The sequence below is a fragment of the Spea bombifrons genome, chromosome 3, assembly GCF_027358695.1.
Source record: "Spea bombifrons isolate aSpeBom1 chromosome 3, aSpeBom1.2.pri, whole genome shotgun sequence".
NCBI lineage: Eukaryota > Metazoa > Chordata > Amphibia > Anura > Pelobatidae > Spea > Spea bombifrons.
Genome location: NC_071089.1, coordinates 29,512,999 through 29,526,848, shown reverse-complemented (window position 1 = coordinate 29,526,848; position 13,850 = coordinate 29,512,999). Strand labels below are relative to the sequence as shown.

General features: G+C 37.4%; 1 protein-coding gene across 1 annotated transcript in view; it reads left to right on the top strand.

Moving 5' to 3' along the window:
• TTC27 (tetratricopeptide repeat domain 27) overlaps positions 1-13,850 on the top strand; it is a 144,550-nt gene that overhangs the window by 48,680 nt on the left and 82,020 nt on the right. The window contains exons 6-7 of the mRNA XM_053459109.1: positions 1,219-1,380; positions 10,109-10,242. Of these exons, the coding sequence (XP_053315084.1) occupies positions 1,219-1,380; positions 10,109-10,242 (296 nt within the window). The remainder of the gene's footprint in view (positions 1-1,218; positions 1,381-10,108; positions 10,243-13,850) is intronic.

The following is a 13,850-nucleotide window of genomic DNA, read 5'->3' as shown; positions in this document are numbered from 1 at the left end:
AGCTGTTTTGGGACAAAACGTTCTGTTCTGAAGGCTCAAGTCTGCTACTTTTAGAATTATAAACAAAGTGTGAATATAATAATAAATATACACTAGTAAATATATAAAATCTCTAATCTCCATTCCATATAACACTGTACAGAAGGATATTTCATATACATACTCACAGTTGTATACACAGTTTGCATCTTTGGTATTCTTATTTTTGTTCTTAAGTATTCAGTTAACATTTGCAATAGAGTTATCATATATAGCTTGAAGGGGGAAATGTTAGAAACCTTCATATAAAAGAGATTCAACAAAGTTGAAGAGGGAAAAGATTTAAAAGGATTGGGACAAGAACTCACGGTCTAAAACTGGAGGATCATAGACTTGATGTTGTTATACTAAGATGCAATATTATTGTTATTAATATTATATTGCTCTGCAGTGCTTTACAATGAGTAAACATAAAGGGTTGTGGATCAAACACAAAGTGATACATGAATGAGGTAGGCATAACGCTATTCTGAGCATGAAACAAGAGTACAGGACCAAGCACCGAGTAAGGTTTGAGGTCTTGCAGCTGGCCGGAAAAAGGAAGACTAGATGGACCCATTGGCTCTGGTCTGCCAAAAGATTTCGAGCTATGTTGAGTTTGGCCACAGTTGCCCTAAATTATAAGAGGGAGACGTGCCATTCATTAGGGTTAGATGCAATAAAACGAGTGATGTAACAAAATAAAAAACAGGCTTTTTATTTTAAGGAGCAATGGAGCAGAACAAATACCCCTGATTGCTGTATTAGACCTGCAAACCTGCAGTTAACAACTGTGATCCGCACGCTAGGCTCCTTAAGCCAAGGCTGTTAAGACAGATTGTCTGCAACATCAGGAAAGTCCTCCTGAATCCTAAACAAGAAGAGGAGTTTGAGCCCCACTCAGTCCAAACTTGCCTTGTTTGCTTGCTAGGAAACCTGTAGAATAAGTAATAGCACAGTCACTGAAGAAATACCATATTTATCATGTTTATTTTTAATTTAAGGCTTAATTATTCTTCCTGGTCAATCAGATTGTATTTTTCAGGTGATATGGAGTACATCCTTGGAACCCAAGATAAAATCTTGATTGAACTTTTGTTTTGTCTACAGACTGTGATCCAGATGTTTTTAATCTAGTTGTTCTAGTTTAATAAAAAAACCTTATACTTTGTTTCTTATTTTTTTGTCCTATTTTTCCAGTTAAAGGAATTGAAAACTTGTTTACAGAAGATTCCATGGGCTTATTTGTACAACTTCACCTAGAGCTTGGATATACGTGTCTGTATTATTACGACTACAAAAATGCAAAGCAACATCTCCAAACAGCTAAAGATATAACCAAACTAGAGGTTCTTCTCACTGGTAAGTTTTTATTTATGTTTGATAATCTATCACAAAAATACATAAATCAACCACTCAGCCTTTTACAAAATGTCTTTTTTTCAGAATTTTTTATTACCATTGTTTTTTAAAAATAAATCCATAAATACAATTTGCCTTTATTCTTAAGAAGGGGCTTAAGGCACATTTCCTGGGACAGTTAATAACCTGGAATGGAATTCTCCATTGGGGGGGGTTGTCCTTTGGAAATAAGGACATCTGGTCATTCTAGGATGGACATAGACACTATGAGAACAGCTCTCTCAAATCTAGAATTTTGAAAATCACGTATTAATTTGTAGCTATGTTGCTCCTATAAAATAAATGCATTCATTTACAAGATTACAAAATCTAGATTTTTAATAGTTTTTCTCTTTGCTGAAATTTTTGTGGCTCTGTAAACACCTGCCATCATTTTTTTTTTTTTTTAACTTTGTTTCATAAAATAGATACTGATTTCTCTATAGTCTTTTTGATGGCATGCGTATAAACGGCCCTTTGGATAGTTTACAAAAGAGTTTTAGGGCCTCTAAGACTTTGTGTACATGGCGTAATTAGTGTAGCCAGTGCTGTTGCCAAGGCACGGTGGTAGATCTTGTGATGTCTTGAATTAATCGAACATGGCGAAATTGGAAAGGAATGTTCTGGCTCTGTGCAGCATGTTTCAGAATGTACACGGGTTATTAAAGTCCAGGATTCTGAAATGTGAAACATTTTAAAGCATTTGGGGAAGATAGTCAAACCCAGCTGTACAGATCCATGAGTGAATATCACATTTAAAGACATTTGAGGTTTTCAATCCTGATGCAAGATGGTGGATTTAGTGCAATCACCATAGCAAACATGTTTAAAGCTCAACCTAGCACTAGAGTTCCTCAAAACCCTATAGGGTAAAGCAAAATTATTTGTAATTAATACAGCTTTCTTACAGACCATGAGATTACAGCCATCCAGTGCTCCATTCCCAAAGCGTTAGGTATGACACCCACACGAATAGAAATTGGAAAACCAGTTTCAAACCAGTTGTGTGTTTGCTCAGTCAGGAAACTAGTGAACGAAATTACTTTTAGAAATGCCTTCCCTACAGAGCTCTCTTCCAGAAAGTGGTTAGTTGGTCCGCGGCGGACATATATGAAGTGGGTTATTTCCCACGTGTCTGTTTTAAGGCTCTACACATTTACTTAAGTGTTTTGTATTTTTTTTACAAAATGATTTTGAGAAGTCATCTAAGCAAAGCTAAATTGAACAAAAGAAATGCACTTGATTAATTCAAAATGTCTGGAAAGACACAGGAGTAGTATTAGGGAATTATTTTGTTTGTTGCTATTGGAGTTCATTAAAGACAAGTCTTGGGAGAGCTATGCTATGGGAACCAAGTGCTGCGCCTGTGTTAGTTGGTGTTTGGGATTCAAGTAATATGTCAGAAACTATTCATTGGTGTGTAGTTGTTATTGTGATGAACCCAACCTTTTTGGAAAGCCTATATTAATATTTTTAGTGAAACATACTTCTGTTGCTGTGAAGTTAATTTTATTTGACAGCCAAGTAAATTTAGCAACCATTTTGAACAATCCATTGCTAGTACTAGTCAGTGGAACATACTCTGTTTCACTACTAGCAACAGGTTTTTCACAAGGTCTATATGTTTTTTAATTTTTTTTAAAAAAATTTCTTGCGTTAGGTGTAATTTTAGGTTATTTATAAATATAGTCTGTAAAAAAACACGGATGGGGGCATATATAAGGAAAATATGACATGTCAAAATAGGACATTGTACCTTAATAACTATACTCAGACCCAAGACTGTACAACATTATTTACTCTGGCTCCTGGCCCGTAAAAGCCTGACCCATCACAACCAGTCTCCATCCGAAACCACAACAGTTCCTTACATATTTAATTTGTCGAATAGGCAAACTTACAGTTTAACTTCAAACAGGATAAACAATCCACTATTTATTTAATATAGGAATAACATTTATAATGTCAAATGAATCAGAATCTTGTGGAACTGAATGAAGACAGAGAGCGACCAACTTAAATTTCCAACGTTGGTATGGCAGGGATTCCAACGATCTACATTGTATATGCATTACAGATAATGTAAGCGGCAAGTTTCTACACTGTACAAATTTAAGGAACCCATATACATATTTATTTTATAAATCGTTCATCCAGTTGTATTCAATGCCCCATTCCAGCGATTCATTTAAACTACAATCCCCAGTCATGGAATTCTTTATTTTTTTATTAGCATTACTGAGTGTAGAAAAGGCCTGTTGGACCAAATGGAACAAATTCTCGTTCATTATTGTTATGGAACACATTTTGTACAACTGTTCCTTTTTAACATGCCAGGCATTCGATGAAAGGCGTTCTGTTTTATTAAATGTTATGCATGGTAATATGGAGAATTTATATGTTAATTCATTGGAAATGGTTAGAAGGCCCCACGCCGGTCCAGATAATGATTACTCATGTATTCATTTATACAGCCTACCAACTATTTATTCACATGTACAATATTTATAGAGGTCATACAGGCAGTGTTTTATTCTGTTTATACAAGAAAACAAAAATCTCATCACGTTGTACATTATATGATTACATTTATAAAATGGACAAAAAGCTAAAAATAATTTTGTCATAAAAAAATGGAGGCTTGACGAATGTGCCAGCATTTTGTTGCACTGGTGTTTCATCTCCTCCATATGTAAAGTGAATAGGACGTTTGGGGGAAAAAAAATGGCCTAGAATTTGATAGCAGATAGGAGCCATTTGGCCCACCTAATCTGCCCATTTTTCATGATGTAAAGACTCGAATCTTAGTCATTCGCTGGTCTTGTCTTTATTTCAGAATTACTTTATGGCGTGCATGTTTAAATTCCCTTACTGTATTAGCCTCTACCACTGTAAAGTCTCTGGTTCTATATAAGGACTTCTTGTTCATACATTTTCCTTATTCAAATGTGAACCATCACATTCAAAATTATCCCTAAACCAAAATTACCCCTAAACCAAAATTACCCCTAAACCTAATTCCTATTTCCTATTCTTTTTGATTCAAATTATACAAAAAGTTCATCTGTTCTGCTCTATGAACCACCATCTTATTACTGGCCTTACTACCACTCTACCACCATCTTAAAGCTTTGGAATTTTCACCCCAAGATATTTGTGGCTATGTGATGTAAGCACTGGCATCCAAAGTGAAATTTTTTTTGCCAATCGATGAAAAATAAAACTTAATTATTCAATTCGCCCAGTGATTTGAATAATTAAATTGTCTACCGAGCAGGGATGGTTCTGGACAACCTACACAATGACAGGGATAAGTCTATTTCAAGCTCTTCTGCCTCCAGTATATCGTCTCCAGAAAAAAAAGAGAGGAGCCACAGTGTGTGCATGCCCCTCTTCAGAACATCGCCACCAAGCAATGCTGGATTTCTACACAAGGCTTACACGGGCAGGAATAGTAAATAAAATATACAAGTGTGTCTGTGTACTCTACAGGTGAGGTTACTACAGCATCAACCATGAGGATAGAGACATTGGCAGTGCTAATTCTTCTGATGCTTGGGAAAAGGGACTCCTTCCTATGCAATGGATTGATGCCAACCTGACTCCTGTAGCACCCTCCACACAGACACCTTATCCTGCTTATTTCCTGGAAAAATTTCCATGGACTCCCATGACTGTAAACAATGCTTTTTACAATGCCATTTACTGTATGGGTTGGTGGTAGGATTCCAATGAAGTCTATATTAACAACTGAAAAATGAAGCATTAAATAGGAATGGTATATATGGTTATATTCAATTATGGTTTTATCTCAGATATAAAACGTATGTGATCTTGAAGGTTAAACCTAACCTAACTACGAACTTATTGGTAATGTAAGCAAGCAAACCCTTTTTTAATCTGTGCCCCTCTGTCTCTTGCATTGCTATCACCCATTGAAATTGTATTTCATCTACCCTTATGATGTGGAGACACATAAATAAGTAATGTACACTGACTGCGCTTGTGAAAAAGGTATCTTCATTATGAATTGAGGAGTCTTTCTTATTTTAGACCTTTAAATGAAAGCTGGACTGTTTTACATCAGTAATGTTGTAGCCAAAAGTCCATAATGAGCACTGGAGTGATGCTGCTTGAAACAGACTAGCAGTCACTAGACGGTGATTCATACAAAGCTCATCTTGAGATCTTATCCCAGAATCCATCCTGTGGCCATGTGTGGAATTGCAAGAAAAGACATTTCTCCATATTAGAATACGATCGCCAATGCCATAGTATACTAGGGAGAGGTCAGCTTTGCATAGTTTCCTCAAAAGGTTAAACCCAGCTATTTTGTTCTTGTGATGCTTGTTGGACCATATCAATATTTCCTTTTAAGCATTCATTTTGCACAGCATTTAGCCAGATGGTCATCGCTAGTGTTTAAAGGGTCGTCTCATCTAATGTATACTATATCTGAGTATCTTTTTTAATTTATAACTTTCCATTAACATTATCAAATGCTTGAGGGATTTATCAGAACCCATTCTATCACCAATGGTACTGCACAGAATGTTGGTATGAGTTTATTTATTAAAAACGCCAGACTTCACCTTTACTTTCCCAGTCTTTGTCTAAAGGCTGTCTAGTACAGAGGACATTTTTCCTAAAGAGATCCATTTGTAAAGTGGATATAGAGTCATTGTTTGCATATGCTTACCCAGAATCCCTTGGGTGGTTATAGAACTATGAGATTTCTTCTGGCTTGTCTGGTGGATGCAGATGAGTGTTTAATAATGCCTCTGCTCTAACATGTTCTGTAGCTAGGTTTATTTCTGTATATTCCGTACTGTCCTGCACATTCCTCTCTCCCCATTATCTACATACTGAAATTGCCAACTTTTTAAGGCATATATAAAACTAAGCGGAATAATAAAATCCATAAGTTGTTAGAACAGAAAGAACCAATATATGAACTATGTTAAGTCGAAAGGGATATCTACTAACAAGTAAAAATGAGGCTCCAAGGAATAATATTGCAGTTTTTACTTTTAAACTCTTGACCTTCTAGTAAATTGCATACATAGAGTTTTAACCTATAGTGGAAGGAATAGCTTTAGGTATGGGTTTTTCAAACTGACAAAATTCTACTTGCAAAATCCTACTGCCGGTGCCAGCTACTAAAAATGCACCAACTAATGTAAATACTTGACTGTCCTATGAAGTGATACTGCTGAATTTAGCACTTTTCCCCACCATCTTCCCAGTTTTGCTTTGATGAACAAGGCTTTTGACACTTTAAAAGAATCTTTTGAAAACAAGTAAAGACCTCCAAATCAATGCTAAACTGTGATATTTTAAAGATCATCTATCATTTACTAATGATTAGATGCCAGGGCAACCATCTGCAGAGACTTAAAAAACAATCTTTACATTACTCTAATTGAATAGATACGTGTACCTAAGCTGTGTGTCAGGTTCAGAGGCATATCTAGGTAAAATAGCGCCTATGGCAAGCACTGAAAATGCGCCCCTGTCCAAATATCTAATGCTGCTTCCACACATTAATTCACACTCTTTACTATCCCCTCTCCCTCCCTTGTCACTTTCTAACCCCTTTCCCTCCCCTTTCCCTACTACCCTCTTCCTCTCCCCCTTTGTAGTTCTTTCACCTTGAGGTCCAGCGACGGGAGTCTTCTGTCTTCCTGCACTGCCCGCTGCTTCACTGCTGAGCGCCGTAATATGACGTCATATTTCGGCGCTCAGCAGTGAAGCAGCGGGCACCAGCCAGCGGCTTTTAAACGCTGTCTTTTTTTTTTTATGCAGGGGAGAACGAGGGGCGCCGAGCCGTTGCTAGGCGTCCCTCTCTCTCCTCCGTATCCAAACTCACTGGTGCCCGCTGCTTCACTGCCGAAATATGACCCTTTCAAATATGCTGCCATACCCTAGATACTCTGGTCAGGTTATAGCAGACCCTCCATATTCTAGTTGTCATTTCCAATGCATGATGTATGATTGTACCCAAGTAATAATGAAACAGTGATGCATGCATTAAGGTTTCTATTTAATTTAAGAAATATAATTTTAGTATATTGGCTAGCACTGATTGGCTAGCATAATGTAAACCTGAAATGCCTTCACTTTAACATGCCTTGAGTCACTTTGCATGACAGGTACACTTTAATATGGAAGAGAGGAATCTAAGTGTATATAAAAGAGACCTGCAGAAAGGCCATCATATTGAACCTACAGCTTCTCTTAAAACAGCACATCCTATATATGGTCTTTTACATTTAACTTAAACATCTATCATATCTCAAAATCACAGTGAATATGGTAAACACTGACTAGCTGAGCTATCCCAAATCTCTATTGAAACACTCTGTTATGGTCAATTAAAACCATCATGTAACAATAATTATTACCTGTCATTACGACATTGTTTTTTTAAGTTTTATTTTAAATTGACCTTCAACATCTTGCTACTCGTTTGATGACTTCAGGCTGAGGAGTAAGGGTTGTGTTCTAATTGCTAATAAAGATAAGCGATGCTGGCTTGCTATATATACAGCCCATCTTTCTGTAATGAGATCGCAATTACATGATCGGCCTTGCTGATTCAGAACGCGTCTCTGCTCCAAACGAGTCTCGTGTGGCACTGACCTGCGAGATCTTCCAGGGAAAGATTTCAGGACCCTGGAGAGGCATTTGGATAGTTTCAGCCGGGCTTAGTGATACATTAGCTTTTGATTCCGCCGTCGCAACGTGTTTGCACCTGTCTGATCGTAATTAGTCAAGACAAATGGCACAATCAGCTAAATGTGCACGTTATGCTTATTTAATTTTTACTGTAGGTAGATGAAGATTTATAGACGTAGAGAAAAAAAATAGACACCGTTAGGGCAGTGCTCTATCAGCAATAACATCTCCCTTATGAAGATTTTCAGCACATACTCCCACTTGCGACATCTCTGATTTACTTATTCTGGCACCGGCTCTTTTCTGTCCAGCTTAACCAGATGATTAGCTCAGATTTTATTCCTGACAAGACAGTACAATGTCATTGAGCAGCTCCGTAGTTTATGCTTCCCTTCATCTACCAAGCGGAACAAGCCTTTGCTACTCTGTTAACTCATTGACCACCAGAATGTTGCGCACACATGTATGCTCTTCTACCTTGGGTCCCAAAGGGAAAAGGCTTTAAGAATTTTCCTAGTACATAATCTATTCTTCTGTTAGCGATTTACTCAAGGAAGGGCATTTAAAGCTCTGTACTCGTTATCAATAAAACCAAACCAAGACATCTAAAATTAGATTGTCAATGGGGACACCATACTGTTTTGTTCTTCCATAAGGAGAAACGACCAAAAACTGATCACTTCATGGAGGTGTAATTTCTGCTGCTAGTCACGTTGAAGACAACATAACCCCTCTGTTGACCAGGGATTTGTGGTATAACAAAAGTAACGGAACCAAAGGTCTGCTTTCACAGATCACTGGTTAGCGACTATAAAACCTTTATGGTGGCAGCGGTAGAATGTATAGGCTGTTGAATCAGAATGAGGCTACTTTAGACTTTCTGCTCTTTAAAGGGCATCGTAATGGCTTCCATCACATCAGTGATATTACTTTTGTGGAAATTATGCAGTAGCATTTTGTGAAATGTGCGGCTACTTGCCCCAAAGCCATACACCAGCTTAGACGATTTCATATTTCACGCTGTGCAAAGGAGACTACAGGAATATTTGAAAACCATCGACAGTAATGTCACGATAAATCAAATTGGAAAGTAGGATATTTCTCCGTTAGCTCTTTCGCTGGGAAATATTTTGTTTATGATTATAATAATGCAGTCAGGGAGACCATTTATGCTATAAAAAACAAACCTAAAACAAGACAAAAGCCCCCCAAAAAGGAAAGTGTGTGCAAACAGAAATTTGACAACGAATGATTGAAATTGAATAGTAAATTAGTACAAAGTAGGCATTTGTGAATACGAGCTGCCCAGTCATTATATATGTTCTTACTTTTGTTCCGAACGTCTGGGGTTTTGCCAGCCTTATGATAATTCCAGGGCGTGATCCCAGCTTTAACGGAAGTTTTTTGACTCTTATCACACACACCACACAATACTCCTTTCACCTTGCACGTCATTTCTTAACCTAATTTTCCCTATACACTCAGCCCCATTATCCGTCTCTGCCACCAAACATTAGGGGCAAAAAAAAAAAAAGCAATCGTGCCGCAAAGTGAAGCCGTTGCCAGGAGCGTTTTTATGGTTGCTATGGCTTTTGTATCAGAATTGCTTTTCCGTTTCTTTAAATGTATACAAATTGTTTGTAAATTGTAAATTCTATAAAATATTATATACAGACAATTGTTTTCCTCTTGTATGATATGGTCTTGTCTGTGTGTCATTACACTGTGACGGCGTGAGCCGTATAGTATATATGAGTGGTCCTGGGGCTGCAGCATAGTGACTAAATACTGTGTGGCTCAGTCCAGATCTTACGTGTATGGTGGCTACAGATGCAGTCTGTCCTTGTGTACCGTACGTTCAGCCTTTTGGTTTTGAACTGGTTAAGATTGCCTCGGTGGCGCCTAGTTTTCTTCCTGTCTGTAGCGGATTGTTCTGCAGAGAAAGCTTGATGCAGGGACTGTTCCCTGACAGCCAGAACATGAATGTGAAATGTATCTTCATTTCCTCTAGGTGCTTTGGGAAAACGGACGCGCTTTCAGGAAAACGACTTGGCTCAGCTTGTTCTCGATGTGCAGAGGAAAGGGGACTCCTTCCTACGCAACGGACTGACGCCAACCCCGACCCCTGTAGAGAGCCTGCCAAAGGTAGGAAAACACACGTGTGCCTCCATTTTCATTAACCCCTTAATTACAACGCAAATTATTGCGCCAGTGGGGGGCCGGTTAAAAGTGTATCACTGTTACTGCTATGTCAAGCAAGGCTTGGGCATCAGAAAACCCTTTCGCTTGTACCATAACTCTCTTTACCCATAGCCAGACTGTTTCTGGTAGAGGATTATGGGAGTGGCAGTCTAATGATTAGAGGACTTGTAGTTTTTCTGCATTAATAAACATTAAACAGACAGCAAGTGTGTTTCACTGGTATATATATTCCTGAAGACCCCATTGTAAAATAAGGTTTAGTGAGGTTTCGGTATTCAGTTTTGATTAAACTAAAAGCACCGACCAGAAAATGAAAATTGCGTCTTCACCCTTTAACGCCTTTGACTTAGAGAGATATAAAAGGTTTAGTTAGCAGCCAGGCTGCAATGGGTTTGTGAAATCAACTATAAGAATAGCAATAATTCTTCCAGACACAGACAGCATTAGCGACAGTGCCACAGACACCCAGAAGACACTTGCCAGGAAATATAAAGGGCAAAGTCTCTTGTCTTTGTTTCTCTTAACAACGGGGTCATTTCCTATTTCCAGATGTATTTATATCATTTATTTGGGGACTTTTTTGTAAATTGAACGCTAGAATACATATTTTGTTTTGGTTTTATTTTATTAGCTTAGTGGCAAATGCTAAGCTATAATAAAATGTGACTCCCCCCACCCCACGTAGGCTACACCATGCAGGTTGCAGAGGCATCTTCTACAAAATAAAGTTAAACTAAATGAAAACATTCCATTTCATTTATTTGTGGCATTTTTTTCTGCCCATATTTCATTTTTTTTATGGATTTTATTAAGGATACAGTAAACCTGTTCTTATATAGTTATTGAATGAAAAAGCTTAAAACTTAAAGAACAGAAACAGGTAAAGTGAATACATAGGTACTGGCTGTCTTAGGCTAGGCATCTCAGGAATACGGTAGGTTGGTTACTATCACGACCAACACATGTTTGTAGTAATAGAATATAGAGAGATTCTGAACAAGTTTGTTGCTCACAGGCATTCGGAAAAAAAAAATACAGTGAAGATTTGTATCATTAACATTTCCTATATTTAAAAAAAAAATCTGAACTTTATCACAAGCAAGTCATTATTATTCTTATAAATACACACACACACACACTTTTTATCTAAAAATACCAGTTGCTATTTTGTGATAACAGCTAGATTTAAAATGCTAGCTTTAACCATGGCCATTTTTTGTTAACAAACTACATTAACATCTGCAATTCTACAAGGGTTGCTACTACCCCAATTGTGTATTTCCGCGCGCTGCTTGTAGTTTACATGTATTCAGATACTAACCTTGTCCTCATTTGAATACGTTGGCCCATTAACACTTTTATTCCCCCCCCCCTCCATCCAACGATGTTTCATTTTAATAAGAATAATGAAAGCCCTTTTGGTAAAATAGGATTATTCATTGATGGGTCTTCACAGTTCACAGCACATTTTACAATTATAGCCTTTTTCAGATCCTAAATAACTATAGATCTGCAGGATGTAAGCCTCATTGGTTTCAAGTAAGCTGGGGAAATTGGTTTTCAGTTGTTCACGGTTTACATCCTTTTCACGGCATTAACCAACTTATCAAACTCAGGTTATGGTGGCTATATTCCCTATAATAGGATTTTATACTTTTATAAATGTATACATTTTGCACACTTATAATGTGTTCAAGTATGGAGAGAAACATTTAAAAAAATTTTTTTTAATATATGCAATGAGCACTTGGAAATCCCAGTTATAGACAGACTGTTCTAGGTATGTGATCTCACTCCATGCTCAGTTTAAAGGAGTCAAGTACACTAAATAATGATATCTACGTATGTAATAAGAGTATTACATTACATTTCTACCAGCTCTAGAGTGGATAAATTTCAACCCGTTGTATAAATAAGTTTTGCAACAAAGCATTATCAGCGGACCCTACTTTCAGCCAATTATAGACCGAATTTTCCTTTGGAAATTCAGCCACACATGCTTATGAAAAGATAGTATCGCCTATCTGCATTGCGCAATTGTGTGTATTTCTTACAAGCAACAGTGGTCAAAGTCTTCAGATGCACCTAATCTTTTTGGAATCTTTAAGAAAAATGTAGACTTGATGTCACTTGGCACACCGATACACACTGAGCTTTGAAGCCAACCTGAACAGCACCCAATCCCTACCAAAGATCTGTTAAGGTCTTGAAACCTTATGCGACTTTACATGTTTTTATATCTTGACCCAATAAAATGCATCAGCTTTGACTCCAGGTTAAATTCATACTGCAGGGTATATCAGTAAGTTTTGTTAGTTGTAGCTAACCTCGTTTTATGGTAGGTAGTTTGTTTTGTATATAGTGTTTCTTAGTGTTAATTTTCTTATTTTGCTTTTTTGGCATGTGTTTTATTTTTTGTCACTGTAAAAATGTTCAAATCCCAATGTGCATACACAGAACGCACTCCTGTTAATTTTTAAGAATCCTCACATTTGCAATGAAAACTTAAAAGGACCACACAACTATCATCTGACGGCCGGATTGTTCTTTTGAAGTACCCACCGTAAACTGCCCCTTTATTGGTTGATGTTATAAAAAAAGTTTTTTTATTATGAGATCATGCACTTAAGAATTCAACAAATAAGTTTCTATCCAACATTCTGTTCAGAGTAAAACTAATATATGATGATTATGTGGAAGGGTCTTGCTACTCCCAAACAAATTATTTGATTGAAATAAGATGTGGAAAGGGAACTAACAGCAGCAAAGTTTCAGAAACATATAATTTCATGACAAATGAAAAGGGTTGGGTTGATCCAGACTTTGCCTTTTTATCTCCCGTGAAACATCGAATCATGTTTGATCTTTTGCCCTGTCTTATAACGAATTAGTACAGAGGAGAGAATAATGGATGGCTGTTTGAAGGTCAGATGGGAATACGAGAGAAATATGTATTCATCAGATAAGAAACAATATTATAGAGGACAATAAATGGGAGGGAATACAGTAGAAAAGTAACAGGTGAAATGGTAGCTATAAATCAATAAAGATAGAATATAAGATTAATATCAGCAGAGAGAATGTGTGCCGCTTACATACACAGAGACTAACAACAGCGTGACTTGGAGATTCTAGTAGGAGATTAAATTAGTGCATTACACTAATGGTTGTGTTTGGTCAAAGCTAATAACTTTTCATAAGGCTATATTGGGAAAGATTTAGAAATGGAAGAAGAAACCTCTAGGGTCCCAAAAGCCATTTGTGACCCTACACGTTTTCTTCCCCGTGTAGTCACAATAAAAGGGATCTAAGGGGAATACATTATCAAAAGCGACTAAAAGACACCATATTGCAGGGGCGTCCAACGTGTGGCCCTCCCGCTGCTGCAGGACTACATCTCCCATAATGCTCTTTCAGCTAAGGGGCCGCCTGAGGAGTATGGGAGATGTAGTCCTGCAGCAGCTGGAGGGCTGCACGTTGGACTAGGGACCTAGATGTGGACTAGATAAAATATCTGTGCCACATGACTGTATATTTAACCTGTTTCTGAT